At 44.9% G+C, this 26,199-nt stretch overlaps 2 protein-coding genes across 2 annotated transcripts in view; one reads left to right on the top strand and one right to left on the bottom strand.

The window, feature by feature from the left end:
* The window catches only part of Nxn (nucleoredoxin), a 140,230-nt gene extending 133,147 nt beyond the window's left edge, over positions 1-7,083 (bottom strand). Inside the window, exon 1 of the mRNA XM_034506931.2 lies at positions 6,674-7,083. Coding sequence (XP_034362822.1) covers positions 6,674-7,033 — 360 coding nt within the window. The 5' untranslated portion in view covers positions 7,034-7,083. The remainder of the gene's footprint in view (positions 1-6,673) is intronic.
* A 10,999-nt stretch (positions 7,084-18,082) lies between these two features.
* Positions 18,083-26,172, top strand: Timm22 (translocase of inner mitochondrial membrane 22). Its single transcript, XM_034507508.1, has 4 exons — positions 18,083-18,376; positions 20,058-20,254; positions 21,578-21,650; positions 23,997-26,172. Exons 1-4 carry the CDS (start codon positions 18,139-18,141, stop codon positions 24,071-24,073), a joined length of 585 nt encoding a protein of 194 aa, XP_034363399.1. The 5' UTR covers positions 18,083-18,138; the 3' UTR covers positions 24,074-26,172.
* The last annotated feature ends 27 nt before the right edge of the window (positions 26,173-26,199 follow it).

Raw genomic sequence — 26,199 nt, 5'->3', positions numbered from 1 at the left:
GATGTCTCAGAGGGTAACGGCTGTCACCACAAGCTTGCCAATCTGAGACCCCAGGTCCCACAGGTCAGGAGGCAAGAACCTACTGGCGCAAGTTGCTTTCCACATGCCACAAGGTGTACCAAGAGATAGTTAATGTAAGTTGATAGAGAAAGGAAAACTTCTAAAGGCAGGGATACCAGGAAGCTCCAAACCCAGGCAGATGGGAGAAGAACTTAGCAGAGCCTAGAAATGCAAAAGATAGAGAGTCCTGTATCCCCACAGAGTGAGAGGTGAGCAGTTAGACTTGACTGCAAGAGCTTCGAAGAGCCAGAGGATTCTTCATCCATGAGATTCAAGATTGGGAAGCTGTTTCTTTTTTCAGCTTTTCAGCGAATATAGGGGCTCTAGGGGTTGAGCCCAGGGCCTCTCAAATGTTAGATAAGCAGTTCCAGCCCAGTACTGTATTTCTGAACTTGTCATTCCATTCTGGCAAGGCTTAGAGAGGTTCTGCTGGAGACGGTGGCTGAGGACTGGCACAGGCTCATCCAAGAGTTGTTTGCCTCTGGTCCACAAAGAAGCGGAGCACAGAAACAGTGAGCTGACATTTAGTGATGTGACACCTCAGAAAAGCAGCAGCACACACGCTGGTGGTCCAACGTCTCATCTGGTTAAACAGGACAGCACCAGCATTGTGTGACCCAGGGCAACGTACCAGTGGATGGATGGTTGAAAATAGATGAAAACATTCTAATCTGGAAAATGATTTGAGACTAGAGGCAGGAAGCCCTGGAGAAGGCAGCTGATAGGCAATGGTCGACAGGAAATGTTAACTCAGGACCCAGTGATCCAGGGATGGAAAGATGGGGTTGGAGCTCCCAGCTACTCAACAGGTCAGGTTAGCTAGACCCAGCACGGCACCTTCACCTTCGGGGAATGAGTTGTAGAAGAGCATGTAGAAGAGCATGGCCCTGGGCATTCAAAAGCTCCCCACAACTATGAAAATCATGGCAAGATACAAGAGTACGAGAGAACTTGAGGGTTCACAGGAGTCTAAATTCAGAGCCATTTTCCTTGAGTGTCTTTGAATATGCATAATGACAAATTAATGAGATGCAGAAAACTAAGCACCCTGGTGGTTAACACTGGGCACCACTGGGAATTCAGACTGTGAAGAAAGAAAACACAGCCTAGGCCAAGTCTACACTCTCTCCCAAATGAAGCAGTGTGTCTCGGAGCCACACCTACCTCAGAACAGGAGCAGCTGGAGCCCCAGAATCCTCAAGCTCAATTAGAAGGAGAAAAAAAAAAAAAAAGATACCCGAGGGGCCTTCTCATCCCTGCTCCAGCCATAAACAGCACAGAGCATTTTTCTATCAATTGTGCAAATATTAAAACAGGCCTCCGAACAAAAGGAAGCATGAGATGGAAGGTTGAAGAGAAACCAGGAAGAACAAAACCAGTGGTCCTAACTTCAACATCCACTACCTTGCTCTGTGCTCTGGTTCACACTTCAACCCAAACAGGAAGACAAACCAATGAACATAGTGTGCACAGCCATCACCTGCAAGACGGGGTTAATCCAGCCACAGAGAGGATAATGGACAAACCTCTCCTACAGCATTCCAGAACAGGGAAGGGATGCAACCCCAGGAGGGGTGAGTTTCTACAACTCAGAGGCCCACTGTCCATTTCCCACTTAAAAGAGCATCCCCACACTGCCTAGACTCTGTGACTAGAGTCAGCCAGAAAGCTTTGGCAAATCACAAAACAATCAGAACATTCATGCTTTCTTCCAAAATGGTGCTTGATCATCTTTGAGTGACAGGCTTTGCCAAGCTTGGGCTGTGAGGATCAATCCCAGTTGCTGGCAGGTATAGAAAGGCAGACAAGTGACTATGGGTCTCTTCAGTGTAATCAAACCCTCATTTGCTTCTGCAGCTGCATTCATCCAAATCGCTCTCCTTACTTGTTAGCTATTAGAGGGCAGTTCCTTGAACTCCTTCACTGTACCCCCTTACGTGGTATAAGTGGTAGTTTTGAAAGTTTAAGAAATACATCAAAGGTGATGATTGCCGGAGAGTTTGCCTAGCATGGAGAGTTTGCCTAGCATGCCGTAAGCCTCAAGTTTCTCATTAGCACCACATAGACAGGGCTGGTAGTGAGAGCCTGCAATCACAGCACCAGGAGGCCAAGACATGAGGGTGAGAACTTCAAAATCCTTTTCAACCAGGAGGTGAGTTCAAGACCCTTCTGGACACTGAGATCCTAAGAAAGGAAGAAAGGAAATGCCAGGTGGTGGTGGCCACTCGGGAGGCAGAGGAAGGCAGATCTCTGTGGGTTCAATGCTAGCCTGATCTACTGATTTACTGAGGGAGCTCCAAGACAGCCAGGGTTACACAGAGAAACCTTGTCTCAAAAAACAAAACAAAAACAAAACAAAACAAAAAGGAAAAAGAGGAAGAAGAAAGCCCTTACTACAGGTTTGTAGTTATGCAATGAGACACATTCCTAAGAGGCAGAGGCAGGCTGTATAATGGATTACTCAATGTTGTAACAATTTATTAACAAATGATTTATCAAGTATGTACCATACTTGATATACTTATGTCGGGCACATGCATATCACACAGACCCTACAACAATCCTATGAGACAGGTGTTGCTATCCCAATTTTACAATGAGGAACTTACGGCACAGAGATGTAGAGTATCCCGCACAGGACACACAGCTAAAAAATGGCAGATCTCAGGCAAAAAAAAAAAAAAAAAAAAAAAAAAAAAAAAAAAAAGACAAAAGAACTTTGATTTTTAGTCACTAGACTATTTCATTACTCCGAGAAGATAAGATTAAAACACACATTATAAATAATGAAAGACGGGAAAAGCCTCTCCAGAATACAGCTCTGATTGCTTTTACTGGACTGTTATCTTTTATTAGACCCATTCAAATGGAAACACAGTCCCCAATGAGAGCCTGTCCTGGCTGGTTGAGAGTCTTTAGGAACAAGGCAAAAGCCTCCAATATTGAAAGCTGTATCCTGTTTGGCATCTTGCACTCACTGTCTTGAAAGAGAATAAGAAGCAAGGCCAGAATCAAATGTCAGTGTTCTCTCACAGCCTAAGGCGGAGAAAGAGGAAGACCAGAGGCCTTGAAGATTGGAGCTTGAAGATTGGGTTGGTATCAGATCTTGTCACCTCCAAAGTGTCCAAGTGATTCAAGAGAAGTCCAGGCCATGACTCTGATTTAGTCTATACCAAAAGAACCATCCAGAACAGCCAGAGCAAGCAGCCCACACAGGCCAGCTGCAGAGAGACTCCATTTACCCGTCCAAAACAAGTAACCGAAGATCTGGGCCAGAGTTGTCACCCAATCCTAATGCTTTCCCATCCTGACTTCAGAACATTACAGACCAAGTCAAAGCCCAATACACCTGTGTGGAGGGTGGTCAGTGGTTTGCACCCCCTGATGTCAGAGCATCCATGAGCAACTATTTTCCACTAGACGCCCTGCCCAGGCAGAGCCAAGGCCTGTAGCTTTAAAACCAAAACTGGTGTTCACTCTCATCGCCACAGTTAAGTTGATCCTGGAGCCAGATTCTCCAGTTTCAACAATGAACTTTTATTCATCGAAAGAGACAGCTCAAATCCGAAAGTCTAAGTCATCACCAATTTCCAGCTGCTCATCACGTTCTCTCTCTTCAGAAATCTGACAAACGTCCACTAGCCTACTTATTAAAACAAGCCCAGCCGTCTTAACGTCAGGATTACAGGCTTCCTGACTGAGCCACTCCCATAAATCCACTCAAAGTTTGATTATCATCTAATTACAATTTCTATACAGCTATATAATAATGTGTGTGTTCTGGAAGGAAGAAGAAAAGCTTCAATTACTTTAGACCTACCATTAAAAGAAACAGAAACAGGGAAGATGATGTTCCATAAAGAATTAAAGAGGAGGGGGAACACCACGAGTACCCTTTACCTCATGGTTTCTCACAGCTCCAATGGAGGTGAGAGAGCTGGGCAAAAATGCAAGCTGAACATATATGGTCATCCCCAGACTTTCTTACTATATAAAGGAGATATTAATAAAAGGAGAGAAAGAGAAATACCACACAGCATTTTCTTTCCCCACCATAATTTTTCAATTTTCTGTAGAGAAATGCCAGCCAATAACTAATTAGAACCATATCCTTTGTTTTCCCAATGGGAAGAAACACACAAAATGCTTTTAAAGACCAAATGTTAATGAAAACTTAAAAAAAAAAAAATGTAATCTGGAACTTCAGTTTCCCTTCCATATAGAACAAAATGCCCGTCTTTAAATCTATTTTTACAGTTGGGGAAACAGCCTAGCCAGATCCATCCATACAAGTCCCCCCACAGTGGCTTGAACTGAGACACCCTCTCTTTTCACTTTTCTTGGGGTGAAATTGGTATTGCAAACTCACCGACTTCTATGCACCCTAATTTCAAGCTGCAGAAGACAAAAACTTAGTTACAGAAAAGAATGTGTTTTACACTTCTTTGGTTTCAAGGTGGGAAATGGTCCCTTTCACAGTGAGGACACTTCTTTTCCATTTCCAAGTATGTTTTCTACAGGAAACCCATCATGGCCTTTTTACCTGACATGTCACCACAAAACAGAGACAATTTCTGGGGTCAGACACTAAATCGCCTACTCTCCACCACAGGAGGGCTTCTGAAACTTCTAAAGAAACAAATAAACTATGGGTGTTACAGGAAAATGGCACAAAAAATCTGGGAAGCTAGGGACGTGAAGTTCAGTGGTGGAAGGCACTTAGCATGTGCAAAGATCTCATGCCTAGCACCACAAAGATATATAAATAAATGAATACATATATAAATGAATGAATAAAACCAAAATAAATGTTTAAGATGCTGGCTTATGATTTAGGCACATCCAACATTCTGAACTGTATTTTCAAATAAGAGCCTGTGTCATCCAGATGTTCATTTAAGTGGGACTAGCCGGAGCAGGCTATGGCTACAGAACATGTTCTTTCATGCAAAGGGGTTAGCCAAGATAGAAGAAGCCATTTGTCATATAAAATACACTCCTACTTGGGGGGCAAAAGACATCAGATGTTTCTAAAACATCTCAGTTTGCTCCCTGTTTTTATTACCCAGCAATTTTATTTCCCCTTCTGTAAAAACTACAATAGACCATAAGTCTGGAACATTCTGCCATTTGTTGTATATATTCAAAAGCTAGAAATCATTTGTATTGCCCAATAAGGATATTATTTTAAACAAATTTTAGTCTACAACAGAAAAAGGCCATGACGATGAAATATTTTTTCAATAAATGACTTCCGAACATTATTCCTTCCCAAAAGGATCCTCAAAACAACCACCAAGAAGAAAACAAAGGATTCCCATATTTTTAAGCAAAAAAGTACTAGTCATGCATATTCATATCCTAACAGACATATAAGTCAAATAGGGACATAATAACTTGAAAAATAGCTAAGATGTAAAGTCTTGCTTCTGTGTGGTTAGCAGGCCGACGTTTTCCCAATGTTAAATTTACCAACTGTATTTCTTAAACTATATTTCAAACTTTAAATCTCACATCTGTGCCTTACACCACTTTGGGACGAATGATTTACGCAAGACATTTTTGGATCAAATTATAAGCCTTTTGCTCTAAGTCTAAATCATGCGTCTCAACCTGATTCTGTACTCATAGAAGGAACACGTGGCATATGTTACCACCCTCCCTGGAGGAACCTAAATGCCCGGGAATAGCCTTTCTCCCGTGCGCCCCATAAACTAAGATGCTCCTCGAAAAAACGAAAGAGCCAGATTCATACGTTGCATTAGCCACGCGAATTAAGCAAGGGCACGCCAAAACTTTTCCTGTTACCACTCATTACAAAATATCTTGAATGTGTTTTATTGAAACAGACGCCTTCACCCAACAGATACACTCAGAAACCCGAACTAATTTCATCAGCAAACTGGTGGGCCGTTTCCTGTCATTCATCTGCACCGATGGGATCAGTTCTACATCTAATTCGAAGTATGCCAAGTCAGCCCACCACCAAACTATGGCATCTACAAGGACTGCGGGCTGTTCTGGGCCTGGGAAGATTGCTGGACAGCCAGACAATGAAAAGCTCCCCGGTGGCCACTAACTCAGCCCAGGGGGCGGGGCGGGGCAAGGGAAGAAAGGGGGAGAGGAATGAGCTCCCCTCTCTCCTGAAGCTCCGATCAGCAGCCCCCTCCGGGTCCCGGGCCACAGAGGAGGGGACCCCAGGAAGGCAAGATTTCTCTGGGAAAGAAAGGAAACTTCCTGGTGTAGGCATTATGGGAAGGGGGCTAGTGCCCTCCCCCACACACCACAGGTATCTGCGGGAAATCAAGTGGCTAGAGAAGGATGATAGGGGTCATAGAGTGGGGAGGGCAGAGCACGGCCACTCCTACGCGATTCCCACCGCGTGGATCCGAGGGGTGTCAAACTTCCCAGCGTGGGCTCAGCTGGGTACTGGCACCCGGGAGTTGCCGCGAGCGCCCCAACCCGACAGGATCCTGGATGGGGCAAGAGGAAGGAGCCGGCCAAGATAGAGATGGCAGGCCTATGGACAGCCGGTGAGGGCGGCGAGCAGCTGGCTCCCAGAAGGTGGACCGCGCCTGCAGGCCGGGGGCGCCGCGGGGCCCGCGCTACTCACCTTCCGGTGCTTCTCCTTGTAGGGCAGCGCCAGCCATGGCATGTCCCGCACGAAGTCCTGCCACTGCCGCTGGTCTTGGTCCGAGGACACGAAGACGATCTCCAGGCGGTGCCGGGGCTCTGGCTCCGCGGCCGCGCCTGCCCCCGCACCGGCCCCCGGCCCGGCCGCCGTGTCCCCTCGCAGGCGGCCGTAGAAGGCGGCCAGGCTGGCGCTGAGCTGCGCGCAGGGGGCGCTCAGGCTGCACCCGAAGTAGAGCCCCAGCAGCGCGATGCCGCGGGCGCCCAGCGAGTGCACGTCCACCTCCTCGCCACCGCCCGTCACCAGCTTGTCTCCCAGCAGCTCCTCCAGGAAGACCGACATCCTGGCCCACCGCAGCCCCGGCACGCGGGCGGGCGGGTGGGCTCGCGACAGCTACCCGGCTCGCTAGTCCGCGCGGCGGGCGGAGGCAGCGGCGGCAGCGGAGGCTGAGAGGGGAGTCCCGCCCACCGGGCCGCCCAGCCACTCCCCTCCGTAGCCACGCCCCCTCGGTGGCTGGCCCGCGCTGTGCAGGCAGGTCCGTAGCAGCTGGCGTCTTGGCGAGGGCCTCCCGTACGTGGCTAAAGTAAGAAACCTGACCCGTTCTACACCAGGACCAGAATCCCTGGACTTAAGGCAGGAGAACGGTCCCGCCTGAACTGGCGCTTTCTGAGGCTGCAAACCGCTGCTAAACCGCGTCCCTACTCCTAATTCCTCTCATCTTCCACTTCTAAATCCTCTCCACACTGGAGTTCTGCACCCGTTCTTGTTCTTTTCCAGCCCCTCCTTCTCCCTTTCCAATACTAAGCCTTAAGACGTTTTGAACCCCAATGACCTCGTATAAAACTTGTAAGTTTTTAACACCATCACCGCCCAATGTCACTATATCAGGTCAGGTCTTGTTCAGCAGTCGTGTGTGTTTCATGCTTGCTACTATAAGACTGGTGGGCGCCACCTCTCTGTTTCTGATGCCAGGCACAAGAGAGAGAATTCATAAATACTTGTGGGCTGATTACAAGTCACAGTGTGGGATTTCAGTCCACAGGTCGCTGGAATCATTCCCCAATGGGAAATGGCTTTCTTCCATTTCTGTAAATGTATGCAACAGATGGCGCGGCGTTTCCAAATCAGGGTTGGCTGCTCTCCTGACTTCATAGCTTATCTCAGGTCTGCTGGTAGTTGAGAAAATTCTAAGATTTTTTTTTTTTACCCCATCTTGAAAGATGCTTTCCAAGGCTTAGGAAAGAACCCTGATTAAACAAATGGTCTGTGGCAAGTCTCCTAGGCACGAACACAAGACAAGATGTATACTATTACACACACATGCATACACACATTTCAAAAAAAGAGGACGATTTATGCGTATCAGCTCAGCTACTAAGAACAGTGACATTTTAAAAGGAAACCCAACCACTGGCCATCCTTCATGGCTTGGGAGGTTATTTCTTTCGCATCTGCCGCCATCTAATGGAAGAATGAAAGAGAGAACTTTTACCAACGCATAAGGTGCAAAAGGTTAACTAGTGAACGCAGCAGAATGCTTTAATTACACAGGCTTCCTCTACTGTCACACACACAGAGAGAGAGAGAGAGAGAGAGAGAGAGAGAGAGAGAGAGAGAGAGCGAGAGAGAGAGAGAACAAGCACAAAGTATGTGACACAAAACCATTTAAACTTTAGAATATAACCTTATGCGCCCTGGAGTTCTCAATGTGTTTAAGGTAGACAGAAGAATTGTGTAAGTTTTCAGGTGCCATAAAATGGTGGCTCATGCCTTTAATCCTAGCACCCAGGAGACACATCTTTGTGAGTTTGAGGCCAACCTGGTCTACAATAGCCAGGTTTACACAGTGACACCTGCTTCAAAGCACTAAATAGTCTTATTCGTGTGTGTGTGTGTGTATTCATCTGGTATTACAGTGCATTGTGAGCCACCCCATGTAAATGTAGAGGTCCAAACATTAAATCCCTAGAGCTCTGAACCATGCTGAACCATCTCTCCAGCAACCCTTGCATCCTGGTCTTAAAGCCTTGAATGTATGGATGTGGTGGTGCAGTCCTGTAATCCCAACCATTAGGAGGGTGAGAGCAGGAGGATCCTGAATTCCAGGCCAGCCTGTACTACAGAGGGAGGTTACATTTCACAATAAACTCTACAAGTAAATTAAGATGTTTTATCTTCCCACCTGAATCCCATCTGAAATGTCCCTGAGTGGGTGTGTGCTTTCCCATGTCTGAAAGCATGACTTGTAGATAGATATCTACAGTCAGACATCGTCAGACAAATTCTAAACACATGTGGAAGGAGGCCAGGCATGATGGCCAGATATGCCTTTAGTCTCAGCACTGGGGAGGCAGAGGCAGGCAGATCTCTATGAGTTCAAGGCCAGACTGGTCTATATAGCAAATTCCAGGCCAGCCAGGGGTATGTAATAAGACCTTCTCTCAGTTCACAAAAACGTGAAAGGACTATCAGCATCTGCATCTTCTTCAAGCCAAAGAATAGGCTGTCAGGAGCAGCAATCAGTGAGGAGAGGCTCCGGGGATCGTGGATTGGGGAAATATCGAAGCCATTATTGAGTTGGTAAACTAGGTACAAGTGTGGCTCATGCAGAGATCATGTGCTTAGCGTCTTCCTCTCATTATTTTACAGGAAAGCGGTTTCCACTGGAGTGTGTCCAAGCCGGCATCTGGCACCTGGGAAAGTGAGAGTCCGAACATACTGCACGTGAAATATAAATACAATTTGGAGAATTGTTGGTGCAGCATGCCTTGGTGAGAAGCCAAAGTTTGCAGCTGCCTTTCAACGGGGTGTGGAAGAAGGGGGTTTGCAATGGAAATGATTCCAAACTCATAATTCCAGCGGGTGTCTGTTGCTAGAAGCCCAACAAGACTCATTTGGCTTCCTGTAAAGAATTAGTCAATGTTCTTTGGTCTGTATGAGGTAAGAGACCCACTTAAAGGAGCTGCTCCATCCAGGATTTAATTATGTTACATGTCTTAAATTTTGTATTAAATAACCACAACATGCCTAATTTTATAAGAAATGTATACTAATTTCTTTTGAAAAATTACAGTTAGAGTCACATAGTATCATTCAAAATACACACAGAACAAATATATGTTTGCCATCTTTAAGATTCATCAAGCTATCAAGGGGTAGCTCAGTGGTAGAGTAACGGCATAGCATGCTAGAGGCCCTAATTCAATTGCCTAGTACTATGAAGATGAAGATAAATTCATAAATCAGGGCTGGCAAGATGGGTCAGCAGGTAAAGGTTCTTGCCACATGTCTTAGACTTTCTATTGCTGTGATAAAACACCATAACCAAAAGCAATTTTGAAAGGAATGGGTTTATTTTCTTTACACTTCCATGGAAAGGAATGGGTTTATACTCTTTACACTCCCATACATCAAAGGAAGTTTAAAAAAAAAAAAAAAAAAAAAAAAAACAACTCAAACAGAGCAGGAGCTGCTGCAGAGGCCATGGCTTGCTAGTCAGCCTTTTTTTAAAAAACTTATTTATTTTATGTATGTAAGTATCTTCAGAGGACATTGCATCCCATTAGAGATGGTTGTAAACCATGTGGTTGCTGGGAATTGAACTCAGGACCTCTGGAAGAGCAGTCAGTGCTCTTAACCACTGAGCCATTTCTCCAGCCCCCAGCCTTATAAAACCTAAGACCACCAGCTTAGGGATGGCACCACCTACAATAGGGAAGTCCTTCCCACGTCAATCCGTAATTAAGAAACTGTACCACGGATTTGCCTAAGACCAGTTGTTTTGTTTTTTGATCTGTCTTCTTTGGTTCTTTCTTTGGTTCTTTGCTTCCTTCTTTCTGTCCCTCCCAAAACAGGGTTTTTCTGTGTAGGCCTTGCTGTCCTGAGATTCACGATGTAGACCAACCAAGCTGGTCTCAAATTCAGAGATATGCCTGCCTCTGCCTTCCAAGCACCAACAGACCAGTTTTATGAAGGCATTTTCTGTTAAGAATGCCTCTTCCCACATGCTCTAACATAATTGCCATAAAATTAGCCAGTCCACCATGTGAGCCTAGCTAGACGCCTGAGTTTGGTCCCTGAAACTTATGTAATACTGGAAGGAGAGAATGGCTACCACAAAGCTGTCTTCTGACCTCCACGTGCATGCGGCATTCACACAGATTATACACATCATACATGTGTGCGCACTCACACACACACACTTTTTTTAATTAAGGGTCTGCTGGGCAGTGGTGGCACATGCCTTTAATCCCAGCACTTGGGAGGCAGAGACAGGTGGATTTCTGAGCTTGAGGCCAGCCTGGTCTGCAGAGTGAGTTTCAGGACAGCCAGGGCTATACAGAGAAAACCTGTCTCAAAAAACAAAAACAAACAAACAAAAAATCTGGGTCTGGAGAGATGACTAAGCAGTTAAAGGTACTTACTGCTCTTCTAGAGGACTTGGCATTCACACAATGGCTCACAACTGTCTGTAACTCCATTTCCAAGGGATCTGATGCCCTATTCTGGCCTTCTCAGATACCAGGCACACGTGGTGCACAGATATGCATACAGGCAAAATACACATGAAATAAGTTTTGAAAAATTGAAGATCCATAAATCAGCATGGTGTCACACCTATAATACCAGCATCTAGGAAGAGCCTCCAAAGCAGAAGCATCCTGAGTTCAGGGCCAGGAACATCTCGTTTGAAAAAAAATCTTTTTTTTCAAGACAAAGAGTTTCTTTGTGTGGCCCTGGCTGTCCTAGAGCTCACTCAATTTATAGACCATGTTGGCTTTGAACTCACAGAGATCCACCTTCCTTCCACCTGCCTCTGCCTTCCAAGCGCTGGGATTAAAGGCGTGCACCACCTCATCCAGCTCAAAAAATGTTTTAGCTGATTCACATACCACAGTTCTTGGCTTTTAGGTATGCTAACACGTGCACAAAGATTTTCTCTCTCTTCTCTCTCTCTCTGTCTCTCTTCTCTCTCTCTCTGTCTCTCTCTCTCTGTCTCTGTCTCTGTCTCTCTCTCTCTCTCTCTCTCTCTCTCTCTCTCTCTCTCTCTCTCTCTCTTTGTGTGTGTGTGTGTGTGTGTGTGTGTGTGTTGTCTGTAGACCAATCTAGTCAATGATGTAAATATCTCAGACTTCAAGTCTACATGTAGACCTCCAGCTACCAGGTCCAAAATATCAAAGAATAACTTCCCTTTCTTTGCCTTTTTGTCCCATCCAGGCTTCCACAGGGATGAATGAGACACACCCACAGCAGGGAGGATACTAGCTTTAATCAGTCCACCAATCCAATTCATATATTAATCTGGTTTGTTTTTTGTTTTTTGTTTTGGTTTTTTCGAGACAGGGTTTCTCTGTGTAGCCCTGGCTGTCCTGGAACTCACTCTGTAGACCAGGCTGGCCTGGAACTCAGAAATCCGCCTGCCTCTGCCTCCCAAGTGCTGGGATTAAATGCTACCACTGCCCGGCCATATATTAATCTGATCCAGGAGACCTTCACAGCAATACCCAGAATCAAGCTGAGCCAATGAGCAGAGAACTCCATGAACGACTCAAATGATTCATAAAATTAAACATCACGAGTCTACCCTTTGTCACTGTGGCACCAACATGTGTCTTCCTTAAACCAGACTTAATCATCAAATAAAGATGACAACAGCCTTCTGGTCTAGCCCAAGCACTGAGCAGATCTTGAGCTTCAGCTCTTCACCCAATCCCACAAAACCCAAAGGAGGAGGGGCTCCCAGGAGCTCTAACCCCAGGATCTTAGATAATGGAATTGGCAATTGTAGTCTAGCAGTTGAGACTTTTTGTCAACAATTTATTATGGGGATTCCTTATAATCCTCAAGGACAAGGTATTGTGGAAAGGGCCCATGGAACTTTAAAACAATATCTGCATAAAATAAAAGGTAGGGAGGTATGTCCTGCACACCACAAATTTATTTAAATCATGCTCTTTTTATTTTAATTTTTTTAAAAAAATTGGATGCCAAGGAATTTTCTGCTAAGTGTCTATGGCACCCTACAACTAGGCATACTTATGCCTAGGTGAAAAGGTAGGATCCCTTACAGGTATAAGGCATGATCCTGCTCAGGTATCTAATATGGGGAAGAGGGCATGTTTGTGTTTTTTTTCTACAGGATGCTGAAGGAGCATGGTGGCTGCCAGAATGATTGGTGAGACATGCTGTTGCTGAGACAAAGAATGATGCTGACCTGTGAGCTTGCTGAGTGCCCTGACAAGGGTGAAGGGGAAGCTGTATTGGACATATGTTCCCGACCCACCTTTGCTTGCCTATATCCCAGATGGGACAACTTGCCTCAAGTTTTTAGATCTTATGGGACAGAGAATCAAAAAGAGAAGTTATAATGACTCTTGTATTTTTCTTAAAGGTGACCAATTATTCAGACTCAATCATGTACTTGTCTAGAAATCAATCCAATACTGGAAATAACAGTCTTCATTTGGAAGGCTGGATCTGGACATTTTCAGAAACATATTTGGAAGTTAGCTGCAGTTCTCTATGATGTATGATAACAAGAGATAAAGTTGAGACAGGATCTGGATTTCAAACAACTGTTAGTGCTTGTGTTAAGGCTCTTTTAATTGCCAAGTTAAAATTACTTTCGTCTCTTCTACAGTATTTATTGTAAGTTGCATTGACTGTATACTTACTAATATGTTAGTATGTTGAAACCTGGCATGTCTGTTGTGGGGGTCCATCAACCAGCTTTTGTCTTACTGCCCTGAGTATTAGAAAACTTTGATTTTCTGAAAAAAGCTTGCAAGTGCTGGAAGAAGTGAGTTAGGCTTTAAGCAGAAGCAAGAGGGTAGTGGGCTTGATTATTGCTGGTATAACAGCTTTAATTACATTGTTAGCACCACTGCTTCTGCAATTGCTTTGACACACAAGTTATGACAGCTACTTTTGTTAATCATTTAGCAAAAAAATGTTACTAATGTGTTGAGTATACAAGAGGATTTATATAAGTGTGTGGAACAATGGATTGATACTCTATATCCTATTCAAATTATCAGAAAAAGGTTCAGGGGTTAAGAGTTAGGAGCCATCTTGAGTGTCATGCCAAATACCATTGGAGTTGTGTTACTTCTAAAATTTACAATGATAGTCATTATAATCAGAAAAAAGTTTAAAGACAATTGTAGAGTATTTGGCATAATTCTAACACCTCTCTGGATGCTTTAACTTTGCATAGTGAGATTATGAATTTAAAGGATGCTGCTCTGCTGAGCTTTGATGCTGAAGATAATTCTGATAAAATTATCTATGGCTTGAGGTCAGTATTTCCATTTTGGTCAAACCTCAAAAATGGCACATATAGCTTGATCATGCTAGCCCTTTTTGTCCTTGGAATACTTTTACTCCTGCCCATCGTGTTAAAGCTTGTCTTTAATAATATCAACATGTTGGCAGCCAAAGTACATGACTTGAAACTGAAAATGGACCCCTAGACAGAGTTATTAATTTAATAGGCTGGCAAGCCAAGGATGGGTAAGATTCTGCAGAGCCTTACCAACCTAAGACAGAAGTGCATTGTTTTTGATAATGCATATTCCACGATGGATAAGGAAGGCATTCTTGTCAATACCACCTAAGACAGGCTCAGTCTGGTTTATGCAATAAAAAATGGGGAGATATAGAGAGCTTTTGATGCTGCCTGGCGAAGCTGACATTGGCCAAAGACAAGGAAATGGGCTGCTTGGAAGGAATCTGGCATTGGCCAAGGACAAGGAAATGGACTGCAGGCAGGAATCTGATATTAGGCTACAACAAAGAAGTAATTTCAGGCAGGAATCTAAATCCTAGGCTAGAACAAAGAAGTAATTACAGACAGGAATCTAAATCTCAAGCTAGAACAAAGAAGTAGGCTTCAGGCATGAAAATGACTTTGGGCTAGGACAGGGAAGTAGGCTCAGATATTTTGGTCATCCTGATAAGCCCTTAGAAATAGTGATCACAGGAGTGATCATGGGACTCTGGTTATTGTCCTGCTTGTTCTTTGACTATCTGGGTTTATTGTCTTGCTTGTTCCTTGACTATTTGCATCTATTGTATTGCTAGTTCCTCAACCTAGAACTGACCTTAATACTTGCATGTAATTTAAATGGCATAAAAGCAAAAATAGGTAGAGGAAGGAATAGGATAGGGGGTTAAGGGGGGGGAATGGGGAGAGAGGATGACATCTGAAATGTAAATAAATAAAATATCGAAGGAAAAAAAGATGACAACAAACTTTTGATTCTACCTGATGTGAATGACACCTTCTTCTGATCTCCTCAGATACCAGGCACACACATGGTCCACAGACATACATGTGGGCAAAACACTCATACTTATAAAGTAGAGTAATTAAGTCTTAAAAATATTTTAATTGGACAATCAACACTGTGTTATGGAATGGAAGAGAATCTAAACAAGAAAAAATAACTATATATTTGTTTTGTTTGTTTGTTTGTTTTTATTGAGACAAAGTCTTGCTATGCAGCCTTGGCTAGTCTGGAAATTGACAAGTAGACCAGACTAACCTCTAACTAAGAGAGATCTAGCTGTCTGTGTCTGCCTGCCGAGTGCTAGGATTAAGGGGTGTGTACCACAACCAGTGCCCTCTTCCACCCTTTACAGGCACCCATACTTGCACAGCTATGTGTGTGAACATACATACATACATACATACATACATACATACAAAAAATTTTAAAAGCCCAGCAATTCTGGCACATAGGAAATATGGTCCAGGAATATTAGACCACCCACCAGAAACAGGATAGAATCTAAGGATCTGTCACTGAACAGCCCAGTAAATCTTTCTTCTTAATGAGGAAATCACAGATCCACTGCTAAGGCCAGTATCAATAATAACATGTAATAGGAGCAACATTTTCTAACAGTTGGCCATTGACTCAGTTACATGAATGGCATCTAGAAGCAGGGTGGTGATGCACGCCTTTGACCCCAGCTCTGGAGAGGCAGAGCCAGGCAGATTTCTGAGTTTGAGGCCAGCCCAGTTTACAGAGTGAGTTCCCCAAGGCAGCCAGGGCTACACAGAGAAACCCTGCTTTAAACAAACAAACAAACAAACAAACAAACAGGATGGCATCTAGAAAGAAATTAGTTTCAAAAAGTTCAAACTTAGCTCTCTAACACTAAAGAACACAAAGCATTAACAATTCCAAGTTGCCTGGCATAGTGGCCCATGCCTTTGATCCCAGTGCTCTGGAGTGCTCTGGAGGCAGTCAGATCTCTCCAAGGGGGCCAGTGTGGTCTAGATAGGAGTTCCAAACCAGCCAGGCTACACAGTGAGACTCTGTCTCAAAAACAAAACAAAAATAAACAAACAAATCCCTGAGGATGATTGAGGCAGGTGGCTAGTGGTTAAAAGCAGTGATTGCTCTTCTAAAGGAACTGAGCGGCAGCTCCCAGCACTTTCATCAGGTGACTCACAACCACTTGTAACTCCAGTTCCAGTGGGCCATTCTTCTGGCCTCAGAGGGAACCTTCACACATGCAGTACACAGGTTGGTCTTAAAGTCAGAGACCTGCCTGCCTCTGCCTCCCCAATACTGGGACACTCCTCTCCCAAAGCAAGAATGATTCTGACACATCACTTCTGAGTCTAAATAAGAATATGGAAAGCAAATCGTGAGGATGGGAATGGCATAGGAAGAGCTGAGCTTGGAGTGAAGCATAAATGCTTTCCTGGCAATTCACAGATCTAGAGTTTGTGTCCTGGCACAGCAAAGGATCTGAAGCAGAAGATGCATTTCACTTGGGTGCTCAAAGATGTTTCTGTGGAGGATTTGAAGAGTTGGGCAGGAGGCAAGGGGTTAGTTATTGGTCTAATGCCTGAGAAATGATGGGGAATACCACAACTTCCATGGTAGTGAGCATCAGAGCAAAGGGATGGGCTCAAAAGACAGGTGTGTGTGTAAGCCAGAGAATGATTCACCCAGACAGGAAACAGGAAGTGCAGTTATGGTGGGGGAGGGGCAAAAGAAGTTCTAACTTCATCTGTAGCTCCTAGTTACCCTCTGCTGTTGGAGGACATTAATCAAAGCCACTTAATTGCAAAGTCATCTGTCCAGGGTCTGCAGAAATGGATCAGCAGTTGAGAGGACTAGCTCTTTTTCCAGAGTTCCAGAGTTCAATTCTCAGTACCCACACACCATGTGTTAACTCCAGTCCCAGAAGATCTAATGCCATCTTCTGGCCTCCTAGGTACTACATGCACTTGGTGCACAGACATACATTCAGATAAAGACTCGTTTGAATTAATTTAAAAATAAATAAAATCTAAAAATAAAGTCACTTGTCCAACACCCACTGTGTACAACAATTCAGTCAGCTAAGCAGTATCTGTTGGCACATACCTTCTACCAGCCATAGGGCTTTGACATTTTCCTCATAGCCGTATGCAACTAGTACCCTATGCAACACGCTGTGCTCAGCTTACTCTCCCGCCCCCACCGTCTCTTATTTTTCTTAAGCATGGTTTCTCTGTGTACCCCTGGCTGCCCTGGAACTCACTCTGTAGACCAGGCTGGCCTTAAACTCAGAGATCTTGTCTGCCTCTGCCTTCTGAGTGCTAGGATTTAAGGTGTGCTGGACCACCACTCAGTTCATTTATTGCCCCCCTTCTTTATCCTTTTTTTTTTTTTTTTTCCGAGACAGGGTTTCTCTGTGTAGCCCTGGGTGTCCTGGAACTCACTCTGTAGACCAGGCTGGCCTCGAACTCAGAAATCCACCTGCCTCTGCCTCCTAAGTGCTGGGATTAAAGGCATGCGCCACCACCACCCGGCTTTTTTTTTTTTTTAAGAGGTTTTTTTTACCTTCTTTATCCTTAATAACTATGTAATAAAATACCTTTCGAACATATTTATGCCATGTTTTAACACTTACTTACAAAGCACGTCCCAGAATACCAACTAGCCTGTGGTTCTAGTGATTGAGGTAGCTGGATAACTGCTGCATGGCCTGGCAACAAAGCGGACACGCGCGTCCCCTGCTGCAAGTTTAACGAACTGCAGCCTAGCAGGAGCCTGCCTGCTTTTAGGCCGCTTCTCAAAGGAGCTTTCAAAGGAAATAGCAAGGCCATCGAGCGCGCACAGCTTTCTGGGAAATGTAGTCGGACATTCGAATTAGAACTACAAATCCCGGCACGCACTTCAATGGAGCCCCTAGTTGAGGGGTGCTCTTGAGATACTGAATTTTGTCAGTGCTTTTAGCAATGCCTTACAAACTTGGCTCACTATTTAAAGAGGCTTTAAGAAAACATGATAGTTTCCTCGACGCTGAAGCCGACTCTCGCTTTTACATCTTCTTCACTGTGGCGAATCTGCCGTTGTGGTCACGCTGGTTAGACTCCTAGGTAAGCGTGTGGAATCGGCTGTGGGAAATACGACGTGAAAGGTACTAGGTCCCCCGCGATCATGGCGGCTACCGCCCCCAAGGCCGGGGGTTCAGCTCCTGAGGCGGCGGGTTCCGCCGAAGCTCCGTTGCAATATAGCCTTCTTCTTCAGTACTTGGTGGGTGACAAGCGTCAGCCCCGGCTTCTGGAGCCTGGCAGCCTGGGCGGGATCCCGAGTCCTGCCAAGAGCGAGGAGCAGAAGATGATCGAGAGGGCAATGGAAAGTTGCGCCTTCAAGGCTGTGCTGGCCTGTGTGGGAGGTGAGGCGAGCCTCGTGGGACCCTCGAGGGGTTGAGGGCTTGGAGAGCCTTAGGGTTCCTTGCTAAGACCATGGGCTTGGAAGGCCAGGAACCTGTAGGTCTCGACCTTGATTGCACCCAGACTGGCTCCTTAAACCCGAAGATGCCTCTCTTGATCCTGGTGTTAACATTCACAGTCAAGGTCTGCAGGTTCCTAAGTAGTTCCTTTCTTTCTTTCTTTCGTTCATTCATTCATTCATTCATTCATTCAATAAGTTGTTAGTTACTATCTAACCGTCATGTGCCAGGCAGTGAGAATATGGATGAAAGCGACAGGAACCCTGAAGGAGAATATTAGGACCCAGAGAGAAGAATGCTGCATACGCATAAGGAGTCGCAGATGCAAAGGTCCTCAAGGCAGAAGTTTGGAGCTTGGAAATTATTGCTGGGTGGTGGTGGTCCAGGCCTTTAACCCCAGCACTGAGGGGTGGGGGAGTGGTGGGGGGAACGGGGAGACAGAGACAGACAGACAGGGCTACATAGAGACACCTTGTCTCAAAATAAAACAACAATAACAAGAAAACAATAAAGGTCAGTGTGATTAAACAGTTGGGGTGGGGCTGGGATGAACATTAACAACCCCCAACACACACTAACCTTTGAGCATTTGAGAATGTATAGCATACTTGTAGTGTGCAGGTGAAAAGGTTAAGTATATTTGTAGATGAGTTTAAATTTCACTAAGAATGAAAAACATTTAAAAATTCTAATAGCAGGAGTTCAGATCTTTAAAATCGGGGATGAACAGGCAGTCAGACCTCAGAGTTCCAGATCCGCCTAGTCTATACAGTGAATTCCAGGACAGCCAGGGCTACATAATAGAGATGCTAACTCAAAAATCAAAACAAGCAAGCAAAGATCCCCCCAAAACAAACAAGCAAACAAAACAAACTTTTAAAAATGAAGTAGAAAAAAAGAGATAGAGTTTTGGAGCCGGAGTAATTGGAAAGCAAGAAATTCTAGGAGAGGAGGTGTCTGGCTTCATTGAGCTTCATTGATCTTGAGGCGATCATCTTGAGAAGAAATCATATAGAGATGGCTGTGGAGAAAGCTCAGTTGGTAAAGTGCTTGTCGTGTAAGCATGAAGGTCTGCGTCCACGACACAGCATCTATGTAAAACAGCCAGGTAAGGCTGGGTGAGGTAACCAGGGCCTCTAACCCAGCACTGGAGAGGAAGAGGCAGGCGAATGAATCTCTGAGTTTGAGGCCTGCCTGATCTGCATATTGAGTTCCAGGACAGCCAGGCTGTTATACAGAGAGCCCCTGTCTTGAAAAAAAAACAAAAAACAAAAAACAACAACAAAAAGAAATTTGTGGATAGTTCCTGAAGAATGACACCCCAGGATTGACCTCTGGCCTACACCCACATACACACAAAGAATTGTCCAAGGCTCAGACAAGTCAATTGTTGACAGTAATATAAGATTCCACATTAAAGCCAGGCAGTGGTGGCACACTGAAAGGCAGAAAAATGAAAGGAGGGGAATCCTAGGGGGGGCGGGGGCGGATAGACTCCAACTGTGTACTGTGGGGGAAGCAAGATGGGGACTGAGACCAAGAGACCAGAGAGGCCATCTTCAGTTGTTCCAAAATAGTAATCCAGAGAATGTGCAAAAGAACTCTTATCTCTGCTTGCCTCTAGGGTTTGTCTTGGGAGGTGCGTTTGGCATCTTTACTGCTGGCATTGATACCAACGTAGGCTTTGACCCCAAGGACCCTTACCGGACACCAACTGCAAAAGAAGTCCTGAAAGACATGGGACAGAGAGGAATGTCCTATGCCAAAAATTTTGCCATTGTGGGCGCCATGTTTTCGTGTACTGAGTGTCTGGTAGAATCTGTAAGTGCCTCTTGCTTTTTAAAAAGCCCTTTCTATTGTGGTTGTACACTTTTTGATTATCTTTTTTTTTTAAAAATCAGGTTCAGCCGGGCAGTGGTGGCTCACGGCTTTAATCCCAGCACTTGGGAGGCAGAGGCAGGTGGATTTCTGAGTTGAGGCCAGCCTGGTCTACAGAGTGAGTTCCAAGACAGCCAGGACTACACAGAGAAACCCTGTCTTGAAAAACAAAATAGAAACACACAAACAAAAAGTCAGGTTGAAACATCTTTGTGTGTGTGTGTGTGTGTGTGTGTGTGTGTGTGTGTGTGTGTGTGTATGTTTGCCTGCATGTATGTATGTGCACTGTGTGTATGCCTCGGGCCTGAGGATGCCAGGAGAGTGTATCTGCTCTCTTGGGATTGGAGTTATAGACAGTTATTAGCTGCCATGTAAATCTAGAGAATTGAGCCAGGGTCTTTCTGGAAGAGAAGCCAGTGCTCTTAACTACCAAGCCATCTCTCCAACAAATACCCTCCTTTTTTGAGACAGGGTCTTACACTATAACCCTGGATGGCCTGGAACTCACTGTATAGACCAGGTAAGTTTAGAACTCACAGAAATCCCCTGTCTCTGTCTCCTGAGCACAGGGATTAAAGGCATTGCCACCATGCCCAGCCCATGACACAACTTTTAAAAGAGCAGTGTTCTCAGTGTTCCTTCAGAATGCAGATCAGAAATGTCAAGCCTTAGATGTGGGCCGTTTGCAGCTTCAGCCCTCAGGAACTGAAGCAAAGGATCATGAGGTTTGGGCCAGGTTAGGCTAGATAGGAAGACTTTCCCTTAACACAAACATTAAAAATGTCAAATATTGGTATTGTTTATCCAAAAAAATAGCCCCTAATGTGAACTTTTTATATATTTATAATTTGGGTTTTTTGCTTTTTACAAAAAATCTTCTGTAGACAAGTGGGTTTTTTTGTTTGTTTGTTTGTTTTTTATTTATTTGGTACTGGGGATTGAACTTGGGGCTTTATGCATAGTAGGCAGGTGCTTAACCACTGGACCACATCCTCAATCCAGGTAATTGTAATTAATGATTTAAAATTATACTGGAGAACATATGAAATTTTACTTCCCAAATGGCAGACTTGACTAGACTCGACTTCAGCTCTCTGGTGCCCCCTGCAGGAACCATGTATGAGCACATACAACTTTTAGGAATGGCCTTTTGAAATCATGGTTTGAGTAGGACTAGAGTGGGTAGCTGGGAGCCCTGTGTTTTCTTCCTCAGTCGTCTTGCCTGGCTCGGTTCCCTGGCTCTAAACAGCATTTCTCCACCCACAGTACCGGGGAAAGTCAGACTGGAAGAACAGCGTCATTAGTGGCTGCATCACTGGCGGAGCCATCGGCTTCAGAGGTTGGTAAACAGCTCTTGAGTGGTTTTCTTTTGTGGTCTGGGACAACGTGGTGATGTTGACATTTCCCAACATGAGTGTTCTAAGGATACTTGATATTCTTCCCTCTGACAAATAAATCCCAGCTGCTGCTTCTGTGTAAACTCGGTTCTGAAAACTTGCTAGTATCTCCATCCATTCGAGGCTTTCTCATCCTTGGCCTCTAGAGATTTTGGACCACATAAAATCTTTTTTCTTTTTCTTTCTTTTTTTTTTTTTTTTTTAAAGAAAACTTTATTTTGTAATGTGTTTTGCCTACATATATTTTGTATATATGTCTGTGCCTCACATATGTGTCTGGCACCAGAGGAGGGTATCAGATCCCCTCAACTGGAACTACAGACACTTGTAAGCCATATGGCTGGTGGGAACCAAGCCTGGGTCCTCTGAGAGAGGAACAGGTGCCCTTTTAACTGCTGAGCCATCTCTCCAGCCACTCCCCCCCCCCCCCCCAGATAAATCTTTGCTGGTGTCTAGAATGGAGTTATGTGCATTTGGCCAGATGCTCATAGCATCTTCAGATCGGACAACTAAAAGTATTTCCTGCTGTGTCAGAAGCCCCCGAGGATGGGGAAATTACCCACACTTAACCATAGAGCCAGATCTTTCCAAGAAAAAAAGAGCTTTCATATTAAGTGTGTGAGATGATGCTTTCATGGTAAGTACTGTGTTGGCATGTAGGATGGTACAGAGTCACTCTGCCCTGAACATTCTATCTGTCCACACTTTCAGACTGTGCTGAGATTCATTTCATGGCATTTCAAGTGTTCTGAATATCTTTTTTTGATTTTATACAGTTGTTGGGGGTTTTGTTTGTTTTACAGTTCTGCAGACCAGACCCAGGTCCTTGTAAACACTAAGCATGAGTTCTAATACTGAGCTACAGTCCCAGCCTGGTTTTAATTCTGTATATGAATTTTAACAGCTGTGTCTTTCTGTCGTTGGGGACTCTCAGATTTCTATTAATTGAAACCTGAGTGCACATTGGAATTGGTGGCACATACATGTAAGCCCAGTGCTCAGGGGGAGTCAAGAGACCTTGTCTCAAAAAAGTCAATGCAGCAGGTTGGAGAGGTGGTTCAGCCCAGAGGTTAAGAGCATATTACTATTCTTGCAGAGTTAGTTCCTAGAACCCTTCACAGCCACCTGTAACTGCAGCTTCAGAGGACCTAACACCCTTTTCTGGCTTCCTCAGGCACCCATGTGTACACACATACACATAAAATAGTGGACGGTGGCAGTGCATGCCTTTGCTCCCACACTTGGGAGGCAGAGGCAAGCAGATCTCTGTGAGTTTTGAGGCCAGCATGGTCTATAGATCGAGTTCCAGAACAGCTAGGGCTATACAGAGAAACCTTATCTCAAATAACAAAACAAAAACAAAACAAAACAAAAAAAAAGTAAATAAAAAAGGAGGACGAGACAGAAGGAAGGTAGATGCAGACATGCTAGAAATGTTAGGTTATCAGCTAGAAACAAGCCGTTCCCCAGCCCGTCCCTGTTGAAGTGTGTAGCACTGGCCTCAAGCACTTGAATGCCCTTAGAAGCTAGAAGCAGTATGTATTGCTGGGCTACTCTCCATCACTCACAGCCTGACCTACCCAGAGCAAAAGCCTCTCATCTTCTGAGAGCCAACGATTTGCTGTCACTTAAGCTGCACCAGCTCCTCACAGCCATGTTTGGTTGGCAGAGGCGCTTCTCTTTTGGTCTTCCATAGCTTCATCAAGGCTGTGAGCTCAGCTCCCCCCAGGATTGCTTTGATCACCTTCCCAGGAATTTATTCCATAAACAGATCAGGGTATAAGGCCATATGCTTTCATTTGATTCCAAGGACTGCTTCCCTTAACCACTTTCCTGACTGAGGGCTAGTTCCATATGACTGGAAACAGTAACTGGAGTGAGGACAGCTAAGCAAATGCATATATTTAGATGAAGCACACTGGTTTGGGTGAGGTATGTTGCTTCATTGAGATCTTTCTTATGATTTATTTTTATTTCATGTGCATTAGTGTTTTGTCTGCATGTATGTCTGAGGGTGCCAGATGTCCTGGAACTGGACCTACAGACAGTTATGAACTGCCATGTAGGTGCTGGGTATTGAACCCAGGTCCTTGGGAAGAGTAGCCAGCACTCTTAACCGCTTGAACCATCTCTCCAGACCCACTTCATTGAAATCTTAATGAGGCATTATAATTTGGAAGATTTAACATGCTTAAATTGGTTTCTTTACATCTGTGGTACAAACTTACAAGTACAGTCCCAACCCAGCACTCATTACAATGGTAACACTGCTTGTGTTTGCTTTGCAGCTGGAGTAAAGGCCGGGGCCATAGGTTGCGGAGGTTTTGCTGCTTTCTCTGCTGCAATTGATTATTACCTACGGTGAAAGAAATAGCCTGAAAGGAAGGAGGACGCCAGCCACCTTCAGGGCTGTTCTTTGGAGCAGTTTCTACACACTTGGCATTGTTTCAGGGGTGAAGCCGAAACTGGTAGTGTGAAGGACCCACCTTGCTGCTCTCTCTCCAGACATTGGGACAACCATACTTTTCTACTTCTGAATTCCAAGCAGGATTTTCAGGGGAGATGGTATGGCAGGTGGTCTCCTTGCAGTACACAAATCAGGAGGCCGTGTGTGGACTGTTAAAGAATTAAGCTTGAACCAGGCTCAGCTCTGACCTCGCTCAGCTCTCCAGCTGTCAACAGGGAGGTGTTTGCCCAGAGCCAGGAAGCTCTTCTTCCTTCGGACTGTGCAAGCATCCATCATGAGTTCCAGGGCAGGGCAAAGTAAACTTACGCCATCGAGGCAGTTACGTAATTTGAGTTAGTGTCTTTGCTGTCCTTGTTAAAAATATGTATATGGAGGCTGGTGAGATGGCTCAATGGTTAATAGCACCGGCTGCTATACCAGAGGTCCCAGGTTTGGTTCCCAGCATCTACATTGTGGCTTACAATCATCTGTAACTCTGGTTCCAGGGATCTAAGGTCCTCTTCTGACCTTTGAGGGCACCAGGCACCTAAGAAGTATACAGACATATATACATGCAGGCAAAAATACCCGTTTTTTTTTTTTTTTTTTTTTAAAAAGCCTATGTACTATTATAAGGAGCTAGTTTTTCAGATTTCACACCTCCAACAAAAGATGTCAGCTGGCCCAAAGAGTGACAAGTCCAATGGAAAGATTAGGAAACCTGTAAGGAACTCTGGGAGTGTTGCTCTTAGCGTCTGTGGAAACTGTATCTTTGCTACCATAGCCATTCCATCAGCTGGGCCTCTCTAGAAAGTCTAGCTGTGTTCCTGGATGTATTGCAACAGGCTGGTAACTCCTCTGTCTCCTCAAAGGCGTTGGGTTGGCTGATGGTCATGCCTACAGCTTACTGAACCCTGGGTCTCGGGCCCCAGCCCAGCCCAGGTGAAAGGTCCATGAGTGTCTTGCTGTGGTCATCCTGCCAGCCGAGTCACACTGTAGCTACTGGCTCAGATCAGATGGCGAAGGTCTGTTCACCACCACCCTTGTTCTCCATTAAGCTTTTCTTTGGCTTTTGGTGGTTTGTTTTTTGTTGCTGTTGTTCAACAGTTCAGCCTAATTATACCATGACAGGAAATGAGCCTTTTATGTTTGGGCTGTGCCACCAAATTGTTTAGTGTGTGGGTGCAGGTGGAACTAATGGGCTCAGTCCTTACCTCCTGTCAGCTGTGTAGGAGGCTCACCCAAGGCCTGTACCTGGCTGCCTTCAGCCAGCATTCAGTCTGCTATATAGTAACCCTTCCACCTTTGCTTTGTTTTCTTCCTCATCTCCACTCAACCTTAAGCAGAATTCAAAGACTCAACTTCAACATTAGTCATCTGGGTGTGTATTTGTATTCGAATAATAGTATCAGATCCAGAATAACACCTTTTGCTGTCTCCTTAGAACGGGTGTGAGTTAGTGCACGGGGCTCGTGATCTTTGCTGAATCCTTTTCATTCATTTGTGGAGGAAAGACTCCAAGGCTCTATGCATGTTTAGGCAAGTACTCAATTAGTCAGTCTCCCTGCTTCTAGTCTGCAGTGAATTCTGTAGGATGCCTGCTCTATTTCATAAGCACAAGGCTTCAGTGGAGCCTAGCTCAGAGCTCTGAAACAAGCTTAGGAGTGCGTCCTATATCGTCTGTAAATCCTTCACCTAGGAACACTGGTGCAAGGATGGACTCTACCTGGTACCTGTCGAAGTAAGTGCTTGGGTGCCTGAGGTCTTTACCTGCTGCTCTTTCATGTGAGCCCCAGTACAAGAACTGCTGCTATCACAACTACCTTGGCAAAGAGGAGCCTCCTGTCAGTAGCCGTCAGTTGAACAACCCAACCCTTGTCTATGTGGACCATTCAATCAAGAGATGAATAGCTTCCTGTTTTAGATGGCTGGGGGTCAGTATGAGCTCATAAACCAAACAGCAATTTGCAGACACATCTGTTCTTGATCTCTAGAATAAACAGTGTCCAGTGACTTCAGCTGCTGTCAGTCTCACACAGATCCTA

Source organism: Arvicanthis niloticus, chromosome 6, assembly GCF_011762505.2.
Source record: "Arvicanthis niloticus isolate mArvNil1 chromosome 6, mArvNil1.pat.X, whole genome shotgun sequence".
Taxonomy (NCBI): Eukaryota; Metazoa; Chordata; class Mammalia; order Rodentia; family Muridae; genus Arvicanthis; species Arvicanthis niloticus.
Note: the sequence above shows the minus strand (reverse complement) of the source record. Positions and strands in the feature narration are given on the sequence as shown.